The 22466-nt window shown below is 40.7% G+C and overlaps 1 protein-coding gene and 1 long non-coding RNA gene across 8 annotated transcripts in view; one reads left to right on the plus strand and one right to left on the minus strand.

The window, feature by feature from the left end:
* The window catches only part of LOC102548462 (uncharacterized), a 30981-nt gene extending 13857 nt beyond the window's left edge, over positions 1-17124 (minus strand). For 2 of the 3 annotated variants that reach the window (XR_010058040.1, XR_010058039.1), the window contains exons 1-2: positions 16901-17124; positions 13774-13879 (exon numbers count right to left, since the gene is read on the minus strand). This is a non-coding gene — a long non-coding RNA (uncharacterized LOC102548462). The remainder of the gene's footprint in view (positions 1-13773; positions 13880-16900) is intronic. The other variant, XR_001841516.3, reaches the window with a different exon arrangement.
* The window catches only part of Gpc5 (glypican 5), a 1436787-nt gene that overhangs the window by 16823 nt on the left and 1397498 nt on the right, over positions 1-22466 (plus strand). The window contains exon 1 of one of the 5 annotated variants that reach the window (XM_039093412.2): positions 15013-15599. The exons of 3 other annotated variants lie outside the window; for them this stretch is intronic. In XM_039093412.2, coding sequence (XP_038949340.1) covers positions 15218-15599 — 382 coding nt within the window. In that variant the 5' untranslated portion in view covers positions 15013-15217. Of the gene's footprint in view, positions 1-15012; positions 15600-22466 lie in introns of those variants that run through there. One more of the 5 variants, NM_001107285.2, reaches the window with a different exon arrangement.

The following is a 22466-nucleotide window of genomic DNA, read 5'->3' on the forward strand; positions in this document are numbered from 1 at the left end:
CACTGGACAAATGTTGCTGACTTCCATTCAGCTGCATAGTAGCACAACAAAGAAACGGGCTAAAGGTGCGACTAGGGCCCATTGCTACCTACGACTTAGACCAGAGAGGGGTTAAGGTTCACAACCCTCTCTGAGAGCTGGTGGAGCTGACAATTGACGAAAAACAGTAAGAAAGTCAGAATGAAAATGATAAATGACAGATGGATAAACTGTCAATCAAGCCATAGCTTATATCCTATGTAGTTACAAAAAGGAAAGACGGTAAAAACCAGGCTAGGCTAGTAAGGCTAATAAACATGCTATTAATGAAAATAAAAAAAAGTTCAGATTGTGTTTGTCAGACTAGCAAATGAATCAACTGGTGAGAGGGTATGAGCTAGAGTGTAAATGTTGTACAGTCTCCCTTGTTTCAACAGAGTTCATATGCATATATGGTGATTCATGTCAGTAATTCCAACACTCCAAAGGTTCAGTGTCAGGGGCTTTTCCTTTTAAGTTTGAGATGATGGCAGGATACTGACATTGAAAAGCAGAAGGGCTGTGTGAGAAGGCATTTGTGGAGGAGGATATGTGTCAGCACTCGGTGCAGAGCTGCAGGTAAAGGAGCAAGAACCCCAGCAACTGTTTCCCTCTGCCTGACAGAACCCTTGTGGCGTGCCATAGAAATGTGTCTCTGTTGGTGCATGTGTCAAGCAGTCCAGCTCCCTTTGGAGTTGGATCCATCCCATCTCTCCCTCCTAGCTCCACACAACTGTCAGCGACCCTGCCAACCACCCATCTCTGCCTTTGTCTTCATAGCTTCCCCTGCTTCCTTGTTCTTTCTTGTCAGTCGCTATAACTCATCCTAAGTCCCAGTGATGCCAACCTGATGGCTTTAAGAAACGCACCGCAGAGACTCAGTTTCCAAACAGTGGACATGATTTTGAGGGACAGTGTTCAACTCAGTAACACCCAATTAATAATTTATAGAAGAAGAAGAAGAAGAAGAAGAAGAAGAAGAAGAAGAAGAAGAAGAAGAAGAAGAAGAAGAAGAAGAAGAGGAGGAGAAGGAGGAGGAGGAGCAAGAGCAGGAGGAGGAGGAGCAAGAGCAGGAGGAGGAGGAGCAAGAGCAGGAGGAGGAGGAGCAAGAGCAGGAGGAGGAGGAGCAAGAGCAGGAGGAGGAGGAGGAAGAGGAGGAGGAGCAAGAGCAGGAGGAGGAGGAGGAAGAGGAGGAGGAGCAAGAGGAGGATGGGGAAGAAGAAGGAGGAGAAGGAGGAGGAGAAGAAGGAGAAGAAGGAGGAGAAGGAGAAGAAGAAGAAGAAGAAGAAGAAGAAGAAGAAGAAGAAGAAGAAGAAGAAGAAGAAGAAGAAGAAGAAGAAGAAGAAGAGGAGGAGGAGGAGGAGGAGGAGCAAGAGGAGGATGGGGAAGAAGAAGGAGGAGAAGGAGGAGGAGAAGAAGGAGAAGAAGGAGGAGGAGAAGGAGAAGAAGAAGAAGAAGAAGAAGAAGAAGAAGAAGAAGAAGAAGAAGAAGAAGAAGAAGAGGAGGAGGAGGAGGAGGAGGAAGAGGAGGAAGAGGAGGAAGAGGAGGAGGAGGTGGAGGAGGAGGAGGAGGTGGAGGAGGAGGAGGAGGTGGAGGAGGAGGAGGAGGAGCAAGAGCAGGAGGAGGAGGAGGAAGAGGAGGAGGAGCAAGAGCAGGAGGAGGAGGAGGAAGAGGAGGAGGAGCAAGAGGAGGATGGGGAAGAAGAAGGAGGAGGAGAAGAAGAAGAAGAAGAAGAAGAAGAAGAAGAAGAAGAAGAAGAAGAAGAAGAAGAAGAAGAAGAAGAAGAAGAAGAAGAAGAAGAAGAAGAAGGTGATCTAGGAAATTCAGATGCACGAGAAAAGAGTAAACAGGCAAAACAGTAAAGCGAGTCTAACCCAGTCGTTTGGAGAACTAGAGTTGTCAAGAACTCTGAAGAAAGGAGGTATCCTGGGAAAGGGGAGTTCAGGGTGTCAGCTCAGCAGACCCGAGAAGCTGTTGACCCACATCTTAAACTACTACTGTTTATGGGCAATAGCAGAATGGTCACGAGATTGTGGAAACGATGGTGAGAAAAGGAGTGCCATGAAAGGCTGGGATGCTCTGCAGAGCTCTGGCGGAGAAAGGAGAGAGGACAGTATCATCGTCCGCAAGCACTGGCAGTGCTGACAGTCTCTGGTGCACCTCAGAGAGAGGGCTGTTCTCTCTTCTTACAATGTTTGGATCAAGGAGAGAATTCAAAAGTGGCCAGAGCAAGAGATTTCTCTTTTTAGCTTAGGAGCATGAGCTGCTTGTACCTTTTCATATGCAAATATTAAAAAAAAAAACAAGCTGAATACTAATGTGCAAAGACACTTGTAAAATAATATCACGTTTTTCATATGGTTAGTAAGGGTGCTCCGTGGACCTTATTTATATATAGTAAAGATTAAACATATGATAAAAAGAATCTTTACGTGAGGCAATTAACAACCAATTATGACAATGGCATAGAGCAGTGAAGCCTCTGGAAGAACTTCCTTTTCTTTAATCAGAGATAATTATCAATTACGAGGCTTAATCATCACTAGACTGTCGACGTGTTGCATTTTAAAAAGCTGCTGATAATTAGTCTCCAGATATTGCTCCAAGTGCTCATTACGTTTGGAGAGGGAAGGAACGACTCTTTTTTTTACAAGTGACTTTTAGCTTATAACCTTGAGCAAAGTGAATGAATAAATAAATAAAAAGATTGCTTTGTACCAACATTCAATGTGGATGGTGTGCTCGATTTGTTCTGTTATTCAAAACAACATATTTGACAGCTCAACGGCATCTATGCTAGATAAAGTATAGGAAATCTATTACTTTTTAAAATTAGTCTATGTATGTAGTAAGTTAGTTATTTTAGGGAGATCTGCCTCTCTCTGTCTTTAAGAGGCGAGAGTTTATCACCTTGTTTATATTTAGGATGTTACTTGTAAGCATGGACCAGTGTCATATATTTTTTCCAGTGGGGAGGACTAATGTCTGTTTACTGAGTGAGCCTGTGAGCCATGAGTTGCAAATGCTGCTTATATATTACCCTAGTTAACCCCAGCAGCACTGCCTGGGCAGTGCACTTCCTCCTCATTGTCTGTGGTAACGAAAACAGGTATCAGAGCGTTCATAAATACTCTACCAAAGTTGTACAGATAATGAGCAATTACCCTGCAGTGTATTCTATACCTAGTATTAACATTAATTTTAACTGAACATATTAATATCTGAGCTATTATGCCAGATGTGAGAAAACAAGAAAATAATTTTCAATACTTAATCTCTTGATTAATTTAGTAGTGTTATTAACATTTTAAGATACCTATTTTATAGTTTTCCTCTAAATATAAATGAAATATAAAGATATAAATTTTATATTTATATAAATATTACATTTATGTTCAGACATTGTATTTAATTATATTTACATTTTTGTGGATAGATAATATTATATTTTGATATAAATATAAATTAAATATAAGTGAAGAGAAGTAAAATGGAAAAATTTACTGAAAGTTAAGTACAAGATGATGCAGTAACCCATGAATACGATTAGCTAAGAAATGGCAACCTGAATAAGGACCTTAAAAAATAATTAGAGATAATTTTAAAAAGAAAATAAAAGTAAAATAAAAGAAACAATGAATAAATATAAAAAAGAGAAAATGTTTAGTGAAACTATTTCATCAAATGGTGATTCCCCCTCATTTAAACAAATTAAAAGAGTATGTTAAATCTAAAAGGTGAGCTGCTACTTAGGTAATACAAAAACCCAAATGAAGGCCAGTAGAGATCAATAACCACCTTGAAAAGTGTAAGATGCATAGAATTTGACATATAGAATACTTAATCTGTTCAATAACTCTTCCCAGTCCTTTCAAAGAATAAAGGTGGATAGAGCAGCATCAGCTGATCTCTTAGACTTTGTTATCTGGGAGATGATACTTTGTGGGCCCTTATTTCTTACACTTCACAATCAGTCCAAACAGTATAAACTATTAACTATTTTTCCTTAGATTAATCTCAGGAAAACAGTCAATTTAAGATAAACAGATGATAACAAACAGATTAATTTGTTAATCCAATTTTTTAAAAAAATATTGGAAACAATTGCAATAATGAGAGTATTGGATCTCAGGTGTGAATTGCTTTGTGTAAAAACTAAGAAATAAGCTTTATCACTACCCAAAGATTATATACATGGACTGACCCTGGGCTCCAACCTCATAGGTAGCAATGAATATCCTAGTAAGAGCACCAGTGGAAGGGGAAGCCCTTTGTCCTGCCAAGGCTGAACCCCCAGTGAACGTGATTGTTGGGGGGAGGGCGGTAATGGGGGGAGGATGGGGAGGGGAACACCCATACAGAAGAAGAGGGGGAAGGATTAGGGGGATGTTGGCCCAGAAACGGGGAAGGGGAACAACATTTGAAATGTAAATAAGAAATATTCAAGTTAATAAAGATAAAAAAAAGAAAAAAAAAAGGAAAAAAAATAGGCTTTATAACAGTTGGTGCCAAACGTACAACTGAAAGTGAAAGACATTTATACCATCTTCATTTCTTTTATGACATGGTTTTGCTACAAGAATTGAAAGATATTCAATGATTGAATAATTATTCAGTAATATTGAATAAATAATAATTTATTCAAAAATAGTGGTAGACAGGTGAAGTCAGAGGGTTAAAAATGGGGTTGGATAGAATTAATCCAACTGGACCTTCCCTGCTCACTGAGTCCTCTGGGGCACACCCAGCTGCTCCCTGCAGTTTGCTATCCCTGGCGGGCCTCCAATCTCCAAATACTTCTCTGCCTACCTTCATCAGACCCGTGGATCCTGAACCATACAGACCTGCTGACCTGGAGCTATACAGTCCAAGGATAAACATCAGAGGCCTGCCATACCAGGACCATCACCTAGGATATCCTACCCTACTGTAGCAAGTCCTAAGATGTTCTACTCTACTAGAGCAATTCCTATGATGTTCTACTCTACTAGAGCAAGCTCTAGGATGTTCTACTCTACTAGAGTAAGCCCTAGGATGTCCTAACACAGTGGAAGCAGAAGAAGATGACTTTATATCCAACCTTATAAAGATAGAGGACTTTAAAATGGAAATGAATAGATCGCGTAAAGAAATACAGGAAAATAAAATTAAACACACAGAGGTCTTTAAAGAGGAAACAAATAAATTCCTTAAAGATATACAGGTAAATACAATTAAACAGGTGAAAGACATAAATAAAACTGTTCAAGACTTAAAAAATGGTAATAGAAGCTATAATAAAAAAAGCACAAACTGAAAGAATCCTGGGGATTTAAAATGTGGGGAAGAAAACAGGAACAACAGACAGAAGCAACACCAACAGAACACAGAAGATGGAAGAGAGAATCTCAGGCACAGAACATATGATAGAAAAAAAGTTACATCAGTCAGAGAAACTGTTAAATCTAAAAAATTCTTGACACAAAACATCTAGGAAATCTGGGATAACATGAAAAGACTTAACCTAAGAATAATAGGAATAGAAGATGAAGAGTCCCAGATCCAAGTAAAAGAAAATCATAGAAGAGTATTTTCCCAACCTGAAGAAAGAACATACAAGACATACAAGAAGCTTATAGAACACCAGTTAGATTGGACCAAAAAGAAAATGCTCCCAACACATAATAATCAAAACACAAACTTACAAAACAAAGAAATTTTATACCTGCAAAGGCAAGGGAAGCAAACACACTGCATGCATGCATACACACACACACACACACACACACACACACACACACACACGCACAATCACTAACATCAGACATCAGAATAACAGGAGTTAACAATGACTGGTCATTAATATCTCTTAACATCAAGTTCCCTCCAAAAAAAGACATGGGCTAACAAAATGAATGTGAAAACAGGATCCATCATTCTCCTGCATATAAAAAACACACCTCAGTAATAAAGAGACACTACCTCAGAGTAATGGTCTGGAAAGAAGGGTTTTCCAGCAAATGGACCCAAGAAGCAAGATGAAGTAGCCGTTCTCGTATCTAATAGAACAGACTTTCAACCAAAATTAATCAAAAGAAAGAGGGAAGGACATTTCACAGTCATCAAAGGAAAAATCTACCAAGATGTTATCTCAATTCTGAACATCTACATGCCAAATACAGGGATACTTACATTTATTGAAGAAACATTATTAAAGCTTAAATCACATATCAAGCTCCACACATTAATAGTGGGAGACTTCTACATTCCACTTTCACACATTGTCAGGTCATTCAGACAGAAACTAAACAAAGAAATAATGGACCTAAAAGACATCTACAGAATATTCCACCAAAAGACAAAAGAGTATATTTTCTTCTCAGAACCTCATGGATCCATCTCCAAAGCTGACCATATGGCCAGTCACAAAGCAAGCCTCAAAAGATACAAGAAAATTGAAGTAACACCCTGTATCTTATCAGACCATTATGGATTAAGGCTGGACTTCAGTAACAACAAAAACATTAGAAAGCTACACAGTCGTGGGATTGAATAGCACTCTATCTGTTCAGTACTCCCTGGGCCAGGGAGAGATAAAGCTACACAGTCGTGGGAATTGAATAGCACTCTGTCTGCTCAGTACTCCCTGGGCCAGGGGAGAGATAAAGCTACACACTTGTGGGAATTGAATAGCACTCTGTCTGCTCAGTACTCCCAGGGCCAGGGGAGAGATAAAGCTACACAGTCGTGGGGATTGAATAGCACTCTGTCTGCTCAGTACTCCCTGGGCCAGGGAAGAGGTAAACATCAGAAAGCTACACACTCGTGGGAATTGAATAGCACTCTGTCTGCTCAGTACTCTCTGGGCTAGGGAAGAGATAAAGAAAGAAAAGAACTCAAGTCCAAGTGGATCAAAAACCTCAACCTAAAACCAGATCACCAATCTAATAGAGCAGAATGTGGGGAATAGCCTTGAACTCATTGGTACAGGAGACAACTTCCTGAACAGAACACGAATGGCTCAGGCTCTAAGATCAACAGTTGATAAATGGAAACTCATGAAACTGAAAAGATTTTGTAAGGCAGAGGATACCATCAAAAGGACAAAACAGCAGTCTACAGATTGGGAAAATATCCTCACCAAGGCTACATCTGACAGGGGGCTAATATACAAATATTATATCAATAAAGATATATTATATCGTATAAAGAACTCAAGAAGTTAGGCACCAACAACCCAAATAACTCAATTTAAAGAAATGACCTACAGAGCTAAACAGAATTCTCAACAGAGGAATCTCAAATGGCCAATGAGTACTTAAATATTCAACATCCTTAGTCATCAGTGAAATGTAAACCAAAATGACCCTGAACCTTATACCTGTCAGAATGGCTAAGATAAAAAATTCAAGTGATATCACATGCTGGCGAGGATGTAGTGCAAAGGGAACATTCTTCCATTATTTGTGGGACTGCAAACTTGTACAAACACTTTGGAAGTCAATTTGATGGTTTCTCAGAGAACTAGGAATAGTTCTACCTCAAGACCCAGCTATACCATTCCTGGGCATATACTCAAAAGATGCTCCACCATCCCACAAAGACACTTGCTCAATTTTGTTCACATTGGCTTTTTTTTTTTTGTAATAGCTGGAAACTGGAAACGACTCAGATGTCCCTCAACTGAAGAATGGATAAAGAAAATGTGGTATGTCTACACGATGCGATATTATTCAGACATTAGAAAACAAAGTATGAGTATACTGACACCATGAGTATACTGGCAACTGGATGGAATTTGAGAATATTATCCTGAGCAAGGTAACCCAGATCCAAAGAGATGTGCACGGTATGTACTTACTTAAAAGTGGATGTTTGCCATAAAATACAGGATACCCATGCTATACTCCACAGACCTCAAAACAGCTAAACAAGGAAGGTCCAAACAAGGGTGCTTGAATCACACTTAGAAGAGGGAATAAAAATAGTTGTAAGAGGCAGATTGAGGGAGGGAAATGAGTGGGAGAGGGGATGAGGAGGGAATGGGGGAGGTTCAGGATCAGGTGTGGAAGGGACAGGAGAGATGGCCAATGGTCATGAGAAAGGATGGAGATCTGCACATGATGGGGTGGGAGTGTCTCCAGGATGGACCAGAGAGCTGGCTGCCCTTAGCTGTGACTCTTAGCATTTGGATGTGAAAAGAGGTTGCATCCCGTAGCTAGGCAGGAACCCCAATAGAACAATAGGGACACTATCCCACCCACAAAAGCTTCTGTCCAAAAGTTATCTGTCAGGAAAAAATGCAGGGAAGGTTTATGGAGCAGAGACTCCCTAGGGAACTGTTCCTTCCTGCCTAGAGATCAGTGATGCCTACAATGGCCTGGGCCGATTAACAATCCAGACTAGCACTTTCAAGTGTACCTAGAGACCAATCAGATCTCGGTAGTTTCTCAATTATGACTTCTGTTTCTTGTGATTTTATGTTGTCTCATGTTAACAGTTAAAATTAATCAGTACACAGTTGAGCTATTCAGTAGTACATTTTGGCCTAAAGACACATTCAGGGCGAGGACTCTGCAATACCAATTGCACCAATACCACATCATTCTTACACTATGTCGGCGATTCTTTACTTTTTTTACAAGACCTTGTGTTGACAAACCATAAACAGCTACTGGGAAATGCTGGGGAAACTTCACACTTAGAAGATTATTAATGTGTATTTTAAATGATGGTCCTTTAAAGATTTTCCTATCTAAGGGTATTGATGTTTGAAAGCAAAGCACAGGGCCTATTACACAAAAGACACTCTATAAGTGCTGGTTGAGTAGCTTTCAAAAATGAGACATTATAAACATCAAATACTGAAATTCTTCCTTGCTTCATTTGTAGTATTTATAAGTAAATTGAGCCAGAGACAAGTTAGCGTCCACTGTGTGTGGATTGCTCTAAGAATGTCTCCATAAAAGGCACGGTGGTATTGTATAGTGCTTGGAAGACAGGAACTTGCTTTGAATGTTCTCAGATCAGAAATGGAAATATTTGTTTGTGTAGCATAAGAAAACTGAGAGGAAAAGCTCCCTTCTAAGACTATTGTTATCTCATTCACTGTGGCAATCAGAGTGGGCAAAGATATCAGCAAAATGTGTCATTTAAGATACAGAAAGGTAGAAATAATCCCATACATCCTATCAGACCACCACGGGCTAAAGCTGATCTTCAACAACAAAAAGGGAAGAATGCCCACATATACATGGAAATTGAACAATGCTCTACTCAATGATAACCTGGTCAAAGAAGAAATAAAGAAAGAAATTAAAGGCTTCTTAGAATTTAATGAATATAAGGTACAACATACCCAAACTTATGGGACACAATGAAAGCCGTGCTAAGAGGAAAACTCATAGCTCTGAGTGCCTGCAGAAAGAAACAGGAGAGAGCATATATCAGCAGCTTGACAGCACACCTAAAAGCCCTAAAACAAAAAGAAGCAAATACACACAGGAGGAGTAGAAGACAGGAAATAATCAAACTCAGAACTGAAATCAGCCAGGTAGAAACAAAAAGGACCATAGAAAGAATCAACAGAACCAAAAGTTGGTTCTTTGAGAAAGTCAACAAGATAGATAAACCCTTAGCCAGCCTAACAAGAGGAAACAGAGAGTCTGTCCAAATTAGCAAAATCAGAAATGAAAAGGGAGACATAAATACAGAATCAGAGGAAATTCAAAAAATCATCAGATCCTACTACAAAAGCCTATATTCAACAAAACTTGAAAATCTGCAGGAAATGGACAATTTCCTAGACAGATACCAGGTATCGAAGTTAAATCAGGAACAGAGAAACCATTTAAACAACCCCATAACTCCTAAAGAAATAGAAGCAGTCATTAAAGGTCTTCCAACCAAAAAGAGCCCAGATCCAGATGGGTTCAGTGCAGAATTCTATCAGACCTTCATAGAAGACCTCATACCAATACTATCCAAACTATTCCACAAAATTAAAACAGATGGATCACTACCGAATACCTTCTATGAAGCCACAATTACTCTTATACCTAAACCACACAAAGACCCAACAAAGAAAGAGAACTTCAGACCAATTTCCCTTATGAATATCGACGCAAAAATACTCAATAAAATTCTGGCAAACCGAATCCAAGAGCACATCAAAACAATCATCCACCATGACCAGGTAGGCTTCATCCCAGGCATGCAGGGATGGTTTAATATACGGAAAACCATCAACGGAATCCATTATATAAACAAACTGAAAGAACAAAACCACATGATCATTTCATTAGATGCTGAGAAAACATTTGACAAAATTCAACACCCCTTCATGATAAAAGTCCTGGAAAGAATAGGAATTCAAGGCCCATACCTAAACATAGTAAAAGCCATATACAGCAAACCAGTAGCTAACATTAAACTAAATGGAGAGAAACTTGAAGCAATCCCACTAAAATCAGGGACTAGACAAGGCTGCCCGCTCTCTCCCTACTTATTCAATATAGTTCTTGAAGTTCTAGCCAGAGCAGTCAGACAACAAAAGGAGATCAAGGGGATACAGATTGGAAAAGAAGAAGTCAAAATATCACTATTTGCAGATGATATGATAGTATATTTAAGTGATCCCAAAAGTTCCACCAGAGAACTACTAAAGCTGATAAACAACTTCAGCAAAGTGGCTGGGTATAAAATTAACTCAAATAAATCAGTAGCCTTCCTCTACACAAAAGAGAAACAAGCCGAGAAAGAAATTAGGGAAATGACACCCTTCATAATAGACCCAAATAATATAAAGTACCTCGGTGTGACTTTAACCAAGCAAGTAAAAGATCTGTACAATAAGAACTTCAAGACTCTGAAGAAAGAAATTGAAGAAGTCCTCAGAAGATGGAAAGATCTCCCATGCTCATGGATTGGCGGGATTGATATAGTAAAAAAGACCATTTTACCAAAAGCAATCTACAGATTCAATGCAATCCCCATCAAAATTCCAATACAATTCTTCAGAGAGTTAGACAGAACAATTTCCAAGTTCATCTGGAATAACAAAAAACCCAGGATAGCTAAAACTATCCTCAACAATAAAAGGACTTCAGGGGGAATCACTATCCCTGAACTCAAGCAGTATTACAGAGCAATAGTGATAAAAACTGCATGGTATTGGTACAGAGACAGACAGACCAATGGAACAGAATTGAAGACCCAGAAATGAACCCACACACCTATGGTCACTTGATTTTTGACAAAGGAGCCAAAACCATCCAATGGAAAAAAGATATCATTTTCAGCAAGTGGTGCTGGTTCAACTGGAGGTCAACATATAGAAGAATGCAAATCGATCCATGCTTATCACCTTGTACAAAGCTTAAGTCCAAGTGGATCAAGGACCTCCACATCAAACCAGACACACTCAAACTAATAGAAGAAAAACTAGGGAAGCATCTGGAACACATGGGCACTGGAGAAAATTTCCTGAACAAAACACCAATGACTTATGCCACTCATCAAGATCAAGAATTGACAAATGGGATCTCATAAAACTGCAAAGCTTCTGTAAGGTAAAGGACATTGTTGTTAGGACAAAATGACAACCAACAGATTGGGAAAAGATCTTTACCAATTCTACAACTGATAGAGGGTTTATATCCAAAATATACAAAAAACTCAAGAAATTCGACTGCAGGGTGATAAATAACTCTATTAAAAGTGGGGTTCATAGCTAAACAAAGAATGTACAGCTGAGGAATGCCGAATGGCTGAGAAACACCTAAAGAAATGTTCAATATTTTTAGTCATAAGGGAAATGCAAATCAAAACAACCCTGAGATTTCACCTCATACCAATGAGAATGGCTAAGATCAAAAACTCAGGTGACAGCAAACACTGGCGAGGATGTGGAGAAAGAGGAACACTCCTCCATTGTTGGTGGGATTGCAGACTGGTACAACCATTCTGGAAATCAGTCTGGAGGTTCCTCAGAAATTGGAGATTGAACTACCTGAGGACCCAGCTATACCTCTCTTGGGCATATACCCAAAAGATGCCCCAACATATAAAAAAGACATGCTCCACTATGTTCATAGCAGCCTTATTTATAATAGCCAGAAGCTGGAAAGAACCCAGATGCCCTTCAACAGAGGAATGGATACAGAAAATGTGGTACATCTACACAATGGAATACTACTCAGCTATCAAAAACAATGACTTTATGAAATTTGTAGGCAAATGGATGGAACTGGAAAATATCATCCTGAGTGAGGTAACCCAATCACAGAAAAACACACATGGTATGCACTCATTGATAAGTGGATATTAGCCCAAATGCTCGAACTACTCTAGATGCACAGAACACATGAAACTCAAGAAGGATGACCAAAATGTGAATGCTTCACTCCTTTTTTAAAAGTGGAACAAGAATACCCTTGGGAGGGAATAGGGAGGCAAAGTTTAGAACAGAGGCAGAAGGAACACCCATTCAGAGCCTGCCCCACATGTGGCCCATACATATACAGCCACCAAACTCGTTAAGATGGATAAAGCAGGCCGACAGGAACCGGATATAGATCTCTCCTGAGGGACACAGCCAGAATACAGCAAATACATAGGCAAATGCCATCATTAAACCACTGAACTGAGACAGGGACCCTCGTTGAAGGAATCTTAGGAGGCTTGAGACCCCATATGAACAATGTCAACCAACCAGAGCTTCCAGGGACTAAGCCATTACCCAAAGACTATACATGGACTGACCCTGGACTCCCAACTGCATACATAGCAATGAATAGCTTAGTAAGAGCACCAGTGGAAGGGGAAGCCCTTGGTCCTGCCAAGACTGAACCCCCAGTGAAAGTGATTGTTGGGGGGAGGGTGGTAATGCGGGGAGGATGGGGAGTGGAACACCCATATAGAAGGGGAAGGGGTTAGGGGGATGTTGGCCCAGAAACGGGGAAGGGAAATAACAATTGAAATGTAAATGAGAAATATTCAAGTTAATAAAGATGAAAAAATGTGTCATTTATTTATAAATGTGGACCATGTATATAAGGCTAAGTATACTTATTTTCTCATTAGAACCTATTCAGTTTCTGTGTATGTTTTGTTGAAAGTATAAAACACTGAGAACTTGCTTGTAGGTTTCTTTAAGCCTAGTTAAGCTTAGCAGATCTCTTTCTAGCATATTGTCCAATCAATACTTGCTACTCAAACCATCAATATGTCTCAGTTGTATTTATGATTTTTCTTCTTTACATAAAGTATCTTACAGACCACAGTAAAAGGGATCAGACTGGACAGTATGACTCCTTTTAGTTATAATGGTCTATGATGACCAGCTCTAACAAGGAGAGATTCTAGTGAGAATAAAGAAGTTTGGGTGAAACTTAGAAGATAGTTTTATATTAACATATGAGAGAGTCTAGAAGATGTGTATATATCTTTCTAATTTTGAAAAGTACGATGGACTAAAAAATAGTCTTTAATCTTACTCGATGTAATCGAGTAGGTGTTTAGGAGAAACTTGAAGCATGAAGGAAATCTTATCCTGGATTTTGATATCCTGACTTGACTCCTGGTTTCCCCCTGTCTGTGGCCTTGGGAAAACCATCTTGTATGTCTGTCCCTATCTACTTACTTGAAAATCAGTACTGGTGGTAACAAGTTTATAGGGTTATTGTAAAGGCCGAGCAAAGGAAAATCCACACAGCACTTAGATGTTGCTTAGCAGTGAGAATTTACAGAGGAGCGTGATGGCTCCTCTTTACTCACGCGGATGTAGCTGACCCCAGAAAGCCGTTCCACCATGGCGCATCAGAGCAGCAGAGTCGTGCTTATCTCTCTTCTAGGATACATACGGCCAACCTTGCTTAAAGGCCTAGAACGAAAGCGGCTAATGTTTTCCATTCTCATTTACTAAGAAAACTTCTAAGGAAAAATCTGTAGTATTCGGGGAAAGGTTGTCAAAAGCCAAGTGGGAAATATTTCACTCTGAAACAGTGTCCCGGCCACAGCAGGGGATCTCCCTCCGAACCGGGAGCCTTTGATATCGAACCGCCATCAGAAAACCCCAGGACACTTAGCTAAGGCTGAAAATTATTCATCATGAATCTTGGCAAGGGTTCAGCTTAAGATGAAATTCTCTTCAAGTGGTTAAGATATTTAGAGTTCCTTCTGCTGAAGCTTTTAAACAGCTGCTTTGTGTGAGAAGTACTCTGTCCAGGTGGCTATGGCCAGGACAGCTCTTGTCACTCAGGCTTAACTGCAGCCTGCCCTTTGCTTCACGGTTTCTCATGATTTCCTTTCGCAAACTCTAACTTGACAAACTTTCCTTTCAGCTCCTAACTGCCCAGTATGCTCGTTGCTTCTATTTTCCTGGAGAGAAACCCCTTGAGCACCTTTGTCTTAGTTAATCTCTGAGAAATATTAAAAACAAGTCCTCAAATGTGTCAAAGCTCAGCGCTGGCACGAACTATCATGTTAGAATAAACTGGACGTCAGCAAGATATAAAGAACAAGCTAACTTCCCATTGAGACTCTGCATTCTAAATGCTTTAAAAAAATCAGGTTACAGAAAAATCCTCCTAGCACTAAAAGCATAAAATATTTGAAATAAAAAATTAAAAGCATAAAGCATTTAAAAATAACTTCTTCAGGCTGCTTTGAAACCTTAGTGTTATTAGGTCTCTAAAAACCCAGCTTCTGCCTTTCCCATTTGCCGAGGTCCATTTCATGAAATTTGGATACAGATTCCTGTGCATAGAGGACCTTGATTTGTAGAGAAATGTTTCATTTTATTTCCAATTCATGTTTCTCATCTCCTGCTTTCTCTGATCCTCTTTATGCACACTTTCGTTTTAGCGGTGAATGCTTTTCGAAATGAACCGGGAGGAAGTAGACTAGTTTCCTTTCATTAATTTGATTCTTCTCTGAGGTCGCTAGCCGGACTCTTGCTCTGTTCGACAGGATCTGTACTTGGGCGGAGCCGGAGGCCTGCTGGGGGTGTGTCTAGGGGCGTGGCCTGATCGCGGGGCTGGTGAGCCCAGCTCTGGAGCTCCGCAGGCAGGCACAGCCTAGGTTAGTGGCTGCGAGCTGAGCCCCAGGCGGCAGCAAGCGTTAGTGGAGGGTGCTGGATGCTCGCTGTTTCTTCGCTTCTTCCCGGCTTGTGTTCGGCTTACGCAGCGCCAACCCGCCCGGGTCTGGGAGGGAACCCGGGATGCTAAGAAAGAGAAGTCCGGCATCTCAGCCTCAGGGCTTCAGGGGAGAAAGCGAAGCTCTTCTAGGTGAAGCCGCGGTCTGTTCGCGGTCTTCCCGTGGCCGCCTGCGCTTCGAACCCTCGCCAGATTTGGCTAGGCATCATCTTCCAGCGCCGCCGATGCTGGGTGCTCCGGAGAGTGGGGACCACAGCGGTGAGGGCGCGACCCGAACCCCGAGGATGGATGCTCGCACCTGGCGTCTGGGATGGCGCTGTCTCCTTCTCCTGGCTCTTCTTGGATCTACCCGAAGCGAGGGCGTGGAAAGCTGCGAAGAAGTTCGGAAACTTTTCCAGTGGAGGCTTGGGGGAGCTGTCAAGGGGCTGCCGGAGGCGCCGCGGGCAGGTAGGAGCGGCTGGTTGGTCTGGCAGTGTACCGGGCTCCAGCCCGGGAAGGCTGGGCTTGCGACCACGCTCTCCCGGGCATCCAGAGATGGTCCTTGGTGAGACTTTCGGGTACTCCAGCCCCAATAAGTGAGTCAGTGTGAGGCCTGTGGAGATGCTTGGTGTGCTCACCATAGTAGGGCAGCTTCAAGGGGCTCCTTAACTGTATCTGGAGTTCCTCGGAGCTCTGCAACATTCGCTTCCTGCTGGTGCTCCCTTGCTCTTCAGAGATGTGTTGGAAGGACTAGTAAAGGTTTGTTGCCGCGTAGCAACTCCAGGATCTGTTCCCACAGGGAATATCGCCAGGGGTCCTGGTTTTACTGTTAGACCACAACCTCAGAGAAATTGTGTTGGTTGCCGCAAGCTTGATGGTAAAATAACAAACCTTTTTATAGTCCTTTGCTGGACAAGGCACAGTCGATGTTATCTGTAAAGAACACTCCACCCAGTGCACTCAGAGATGACCTTTAGTTGCCCCTCTGCACCCTGGCACCAAGCCTTCCTACAGAAATCCGAGCCGCTCTGTGGGTCTCCCAGACCCACAAAGTAGTTTCAAGCCTGGAAAGCGATAGGGCAACAGGCAATCAAGCCTTGTGTTTTGGGGGCACCGAGCATGGACGGTAAACTATAGACCCACAGGGAACGATACAATTAATGTGGTAGCTAGAGGCCATGCGTCCTATAAGCCCCTTGGCCTGCATCCATCTCCTGTGTCCTATCCTACACTCTAATTCTTAGCTGCTGGTGGGAGGACAAGAACACGTTTTATCTGAAAGAGAAGGTGTGTGTTAGAGAGCCAGCAGTGTCTGGAGCTAAGTTAGTGGAGTACTGTGAGCTGTTGTTGAAGTCAACAGAGAGGGGTGGATTTGAGGAGGATGTCTGATGAACAAAGAATTTGCAAAGGATGCCTGAGTACCAAATACATCCTTTTTCCAATGCGAGGAGGCTTGCCGTTAGCACTCCCCAGTGGTAGCACATTTGTTTGATTGCTTTTCTGCTAGTTAGCTCAATTCTTATCATCCTTCCCCAGTGTCTGGGCACATAAAGCCCACCAGCCAGCGTTTACAGGATCACTTTTAAATACACCAGGATTTATTGGAATACCTATAAACCAGACACTCTTTCCATACTTGAGATACATGGTTCACATTTCCAGGTTAGGACAATTCCTGTCTCTTCAAAGGCAAAACCACACACACACACACACACACACACACACACACACACACACACACCCCAAAAACCTTCTAAGTATGTACTTACTTCATTAAGAAATACATCTCACTTAATGCTTGTGAAACTAATTGGATCGTGTGCAGTGGGTATTGAATGTGAATACACTATGAGACCTTGTCTCCTGGACGCCACTGCTTTGGCTGTAGTGCACAGCTTCTCAGCAAGGTTTTGATTCCAATGCCTTCTCTCCTCTCAGTGTTGGAGCACCTGCGGAAGGCAACACACTCCTAAGGGTGTTGACTTTCATTTCTAGAATCTTGTGTATGTCATCTCCATTGAGGAGGAGTGTTCTAGAGCATTGATCACTGAGGTAACCTTTTACTATGATATAAGGAGCTCTACCCTCCAGAAAAGCAAATAGTTGTCATTGTTTGCATTTGGAACAGATGGATAGCACACCCTAAGTGCCATGAAGGCATTCTCCTTTCTAAAAAATGGCATTCTGGGATGTTGTCCTGTTGAAAGCCCCTTTCTTATCAGTGGCTTAAGGTAATGAAAAATCAGAGTAGCTCCCACTAAAGCAGCCGGGCACTCTTAGAGACATCAGTGATCTGAAAGAAGTTCTCCTGAAAGAATGTTAAATTCCTTGGATATTTCATTAAGAAAAAGTCACATGGAATTATTGTGTTTTTGACTAACCCAGGAGAATCATTCATGGACACATTTGCTATAATACTCACATTTAATTGTGTCGTTCATTGATTTGAAGATTTCAGCAAAACCTTAAAATGTTCTGACATTGATCCATCTCTTTTTCCCTGCTTAAAAAATTCCCATTCTTGGTTTTCTACCCCAACCTCATAATTCACATGTAAGTTATGCTTAATAAATATTTTCTTTAGTCTTCTATTTACATAATACTGTTATATTTCACAACTATTTATAAGAGCTAACAAAATAAAATTAGTAAGTGGCTACCTAGTTTTCTAAAATCACACCAGTCTCAGGACAGTATATACTTAATATCTAAGTAGTCCTTTTCACATGAGAATACAAATAGTGCATTTAAAAAAATCCATCAACTTATTTAATACATAGCCTTTTATTGGGTAAAACTAATACATTTACTTCCGTATTTTTTTCTTAGAAGTTTAGTTTTTTTTTTTAATTTCTTGTTCATAGTCAATCATTCCTAAGGTGTCTAGCACAAATGCTGTTTTGTAAAAGAAGATAGAATAACTTTATGCAATTCCTCCCTACACTTGTGATTATTATATCTTCTGGAAGATCGTATCCGAGTTTGAAATTATTAAAGTGGTGTGGACAGCCTTCTAAGCTGCCCGCCCCCCAGACTCCCTCCACCTTTGTTCTCCGCACTGCTCCAATTCCTCTAAGCCCATTGAGCTCCTTAGAATGTTTGGATGAGAAATGCAGAAAGGAGAGGAGGCGCAGTGTGATTAGAATTACAGATTTGCCCATGTTCCCGTTTTATTTCCTAAGTGGTAGTCAAGGTGCCCTTTGCTCTTGTTTATTTTGCTCGGGGAAGGACTGTTAGTGGGGGCATCTTTAATGGGCCTTTTATTTTATTTTACTCACTGGGGAGGGAAGATAATGATTTATTCACATACACATTTTTTTCTTTTAGAGGATGTTAAGGGATTTATTTAAAACCAGCTATGGGATAGAATGTAACTAATTTTAATGGTACAAGTCTACATATACACTTTGTAGCAAAGTGCATAGAAGGTAAGACTTAGTCAGCTTTTCATGACTACAAAAAAATTAAAATACCTGAGACAACCAAGTTGCAAAGAGTAGAGATTTACCTGGGTTTCTGGCTGAAGGGGCCCCAGGGGAGGCTTCAGCAGCCCAGTTGACTTGAGCCTCTTGGGAGATAGTTTAGGTGGTTGTGGGCAGACACTGCAGGCTATACACTTCACAGATCAAGGCCAAGAGACCAGGGACCAGCCCTTGCCCAAAAGATGGCTTCAGGATGGTTGCGATTTGGAAGCTTAAGAGGCATATCTATGCTCACATCCTGTGTTACATTTGCTTGTTTGGGGCTAATTAAGAATTTCTGGTATGTGGGTTTGTTGCCCCATCACGTGTGTATAATATAGATTATGTACATTTCTAACTAGGTATCTGTGACTTTGGTCATGTGTCTCTTAAGCTAAGTCACAGTAGTAGTTAGTTTGAATGGGAACTAACATAGGAACTAACAGAGAGAGTAAGAATGGCTGACTTCTATCCACTCTTCAAATTTCAGCTTAAATCACCATGTACTGCACTCGGCTGTGCCAGCTGTAACTGTAGGACGCTGTTTCTTTTGTTACATGGCACTCACTACACTCCTTGTCTTTCAGCTCGTTATTTTTCACCATGAAGTTGCATAATGGGGACAGAAAACATATCTATTGGGGACAGTGTCATAAGTCTGTGGCTAGTCTACACTGTCACAAGAAGAGTCCACATTCAGAAGGATCGCGTGCCTATTTTAATGTACAGTTGGCACTGTGTTGAAATTTGAACACTTGCCTTTCATCTGCTGCTGGCTTGGGTCCTGGAAGTCATACAGCCGATTGGACCTCACTTGTACCGTGTGTTTTGGGTGCTGTATGGTCGGTCACAGGGATTGGCCAGAGTAAGGTTGCAACATTTTATCCAGTTGAGCTGAAGAAGCATGTTGTTATATCCTTTCCATCGCTCTGATTCTCAAATGATAAAGGAAGTCTCGAGCACTAACCATCTCCAACCCTGCTATCCATGTGCTGTGAGTCTTCCACGGAATATGGTTCTGAGATGGGCGGTCATCCTGGTTTTCATCTTCACAGAAGAGTAGCAGCTTCAAAGCAAAGCCCAACAGGGCATACCTGAAAGTTCTAGACCCATAGTTGCTTTAAATAGAGATCCATAGTTTTAGCCATTTCCAACTTGATGTTTCTCACGCACCACAAACTTAACTAAGGTCTATAAGTTGCAGAGTTTTATAAATGCCTAGGCCAGAGACAGGAGAGATGGTGGCTCAGTGGTTGAGAGTATTGGCGTCTCCTCCAGAGGTCCTGAGTTCAATTCCTGGCACCCACACTATGTATGTGTGTGTGTGTGTGTGTGTGTGTGTGTGTGTGTGTGTGTGTGTGTTGCATTTGCCTCTGTGACTGACGAGGCCAGAAGAGGGCACTGAATCCCTTGAAGATGGAGCGATATTCATAGCACAGAAACACATGTTAAATGTACTTCTGTTCTTTTGCATACTGCTACCCTACGGGAGAAAAGAATCTGTAATTGATTTTCATCAGGTCAGCATTTATACTAATTTTGATGAATAAATTAATTTTAATTAATAGTTACATAACATACAATTCATTGTGCTTAGTTGTAATTTTTATCAATTCTGGTAGGATGAAGAAGGTAGTCAGTAAAGCAGTAAAGTTGGTGTTGTTCAGATACGTTCTGTCCTGTGCCTGCTTGTGTTGATTCAGTGTTTCCTCAGAGACAACATTTCCTTGTGTGACTTTGCCACAGATTCTGTAAAGTGACCCAACCCCATAAATTTTAAATTTAAACAAACTTTACCTATTTTATCTGATAGTTTTGAAATGGAGGAAGGAGACAGCTAGAGGAGTGTCTGGAAGACAGTTTTCTCTGCTATCCCTGTTCTGCAGGGAAGGGGAAAATATCTAACATTTAGGGTTTGTTTGCACAGCCACGAAGAAGTGACTAGTGGGAACTGTGTACTGAATCCCCTTTTTTAGTCCATCCTTATTAGTTCCATCCTGAGAGAAACATTGCCTACCACACTGCTCAGATACAGGATAACTCCTGCGTGGAGAAGAGCTGTGTTTGCTGAAGGTTACTGTGTCAATAATATTGATTGTTAGTCTGACAGAATTTAGGATCACCTAGGAGATACATCTCTCACTATGTCGAGACTGGGTTAACTGAGGTGTGAAGACCTACCTCAGATGCTACTGGCATGACTCCACGGTTGGCATTCTGGACTGAGTGAGAAGAAGGCATTTGAGGCACCAGCATCCTTCTCGCTCCTCTCTCATTGCAGACGAGCTGTGACTGGGCAGCTGGACCATGACTTCCTCGCCATGATGAGCTGCACCTCAAACTATAAACCCAAAAAAATAATTTCTTCCGTAAATCTCACCTGTCTGGCATTTGGTCCCAACGAGAAGAGTAGTTAATGAAGACATCAATGAAAAATAGAGTGACGTCACACTTTGAGGATAACAGAAATAATTGCTAGTAAATCACACACCCTTCCGTATATATCGGCATAGGTATCAGTCTGTAAAGCATCTCTAATACAGGCAGCTTTAAAAATACATTCTTAGTCTTTTTTAAAGTCCATTTATTTTAAATTAGTGACATGAAATTGCTGATATATATTATTTATAACATAATCTTCACCATATATTGAAACTGTAACTTGTATAGACACTTAATATATGCATGTTATGAAGTGGCTAAATCCAGCTAAATACAATAAATGTAATCTTACGATAGATCGTTCTTGGTGTCAAAAACACTTAGAGTCCAGTTTGGTCCTTTCTGAGGGTTGAGTGTACTATCGTGTGTTTTTAGTTCATTGTACAACAGATCTCTTGAACTTAATTCTTTCTATCCCTTGATCAGATCCTGGGTTAGCTGAGCCTGTGGTGTTCACATCTTTATTCTCTGTTATTACAAACTCATAATAGCTTTCCTCTCTTTGTCCCTTGCCTTTTTTGTTCAAGATGACATCCTCAACAGTCCGTCACATGGCTGTGACAGTATCTTATTCTTTAAAGAGGGGCCATATCCAATTGCGTGTCCATACAACAGCTTTCCCCATTAATTTATTGACTGATAGGCACGCAGATGTATCACTTCTTTATGACGTCTTTTCAGTGAAAATTTTGGAAATTATTTCTGCCTATGTGAAGTAGTGTCATGATTGATTTGCGACATAAGAAGCATGAAGAAATTTCTCTGAAGAGAAGGATTTGTGTTAGTGCTAATGAAATGCACATGAATATTTTGATACGACTCAACTCTTCACTTAAATACATTTAAAAATAGCCATGATCTAAAAGTTAGTAAGTGTTCTTTAGAACATTATTAAAAATTTTAAGTACATGATGACATTTTTAAAAAGATTTATTTATTTTATTTATAGGAGTACACTATAGCTGTCTTCAGACACACCAGAAGAGGGCATCAGATCCAATTACAGAGGGTTGTGAGCCACCATGTGATTGCTGGGAATTGAACTCAGGACCCGGGCAAAGCAGTTTGTACTCTGGACCACTGATCCATCCCTCCAGAGCCACATGATTAAATATTTATTACTCATTAGGATAAGGACTTTGAATTACTATTTCTTTTCCTTCAGTGTTGTAGTAAAATTTATCCTAGTTTTCATAATTCTGGATATGGATTATAATTGATCTCTGAGCTGTGTTCTTAGAATTTCCATTCTGCCTTTTCATTTTTTCACGTTAGAAAAGGTTGAAATCTGGGAAGAGAGTGGATGTGAAGACACAGCAAGACTGTCTGCATTGATCAAGTGAAATACAGGGAAAAAATTACACAGAGTTTCTTTATGTGGAAGACTGTCAATATTAAATTACCAGTTCGGATTTATTTGCTTTTTGAGTAG

This window comes from Rattus norvegicus, chromosome 15 (genome assembly GCF_036323735.1).
Source record: "Rattus norvegicus strain BN/NHsdMcwi chromosome 15, GRCr8, whole genome shotgun sequence".
In the NCBI taxonomy this organism is placed as follows: Eukaryota; Metazoa; Chordata; class Mammalia; order Rodentia; family Muridae; genus Rattus; species Rattus norvegicus.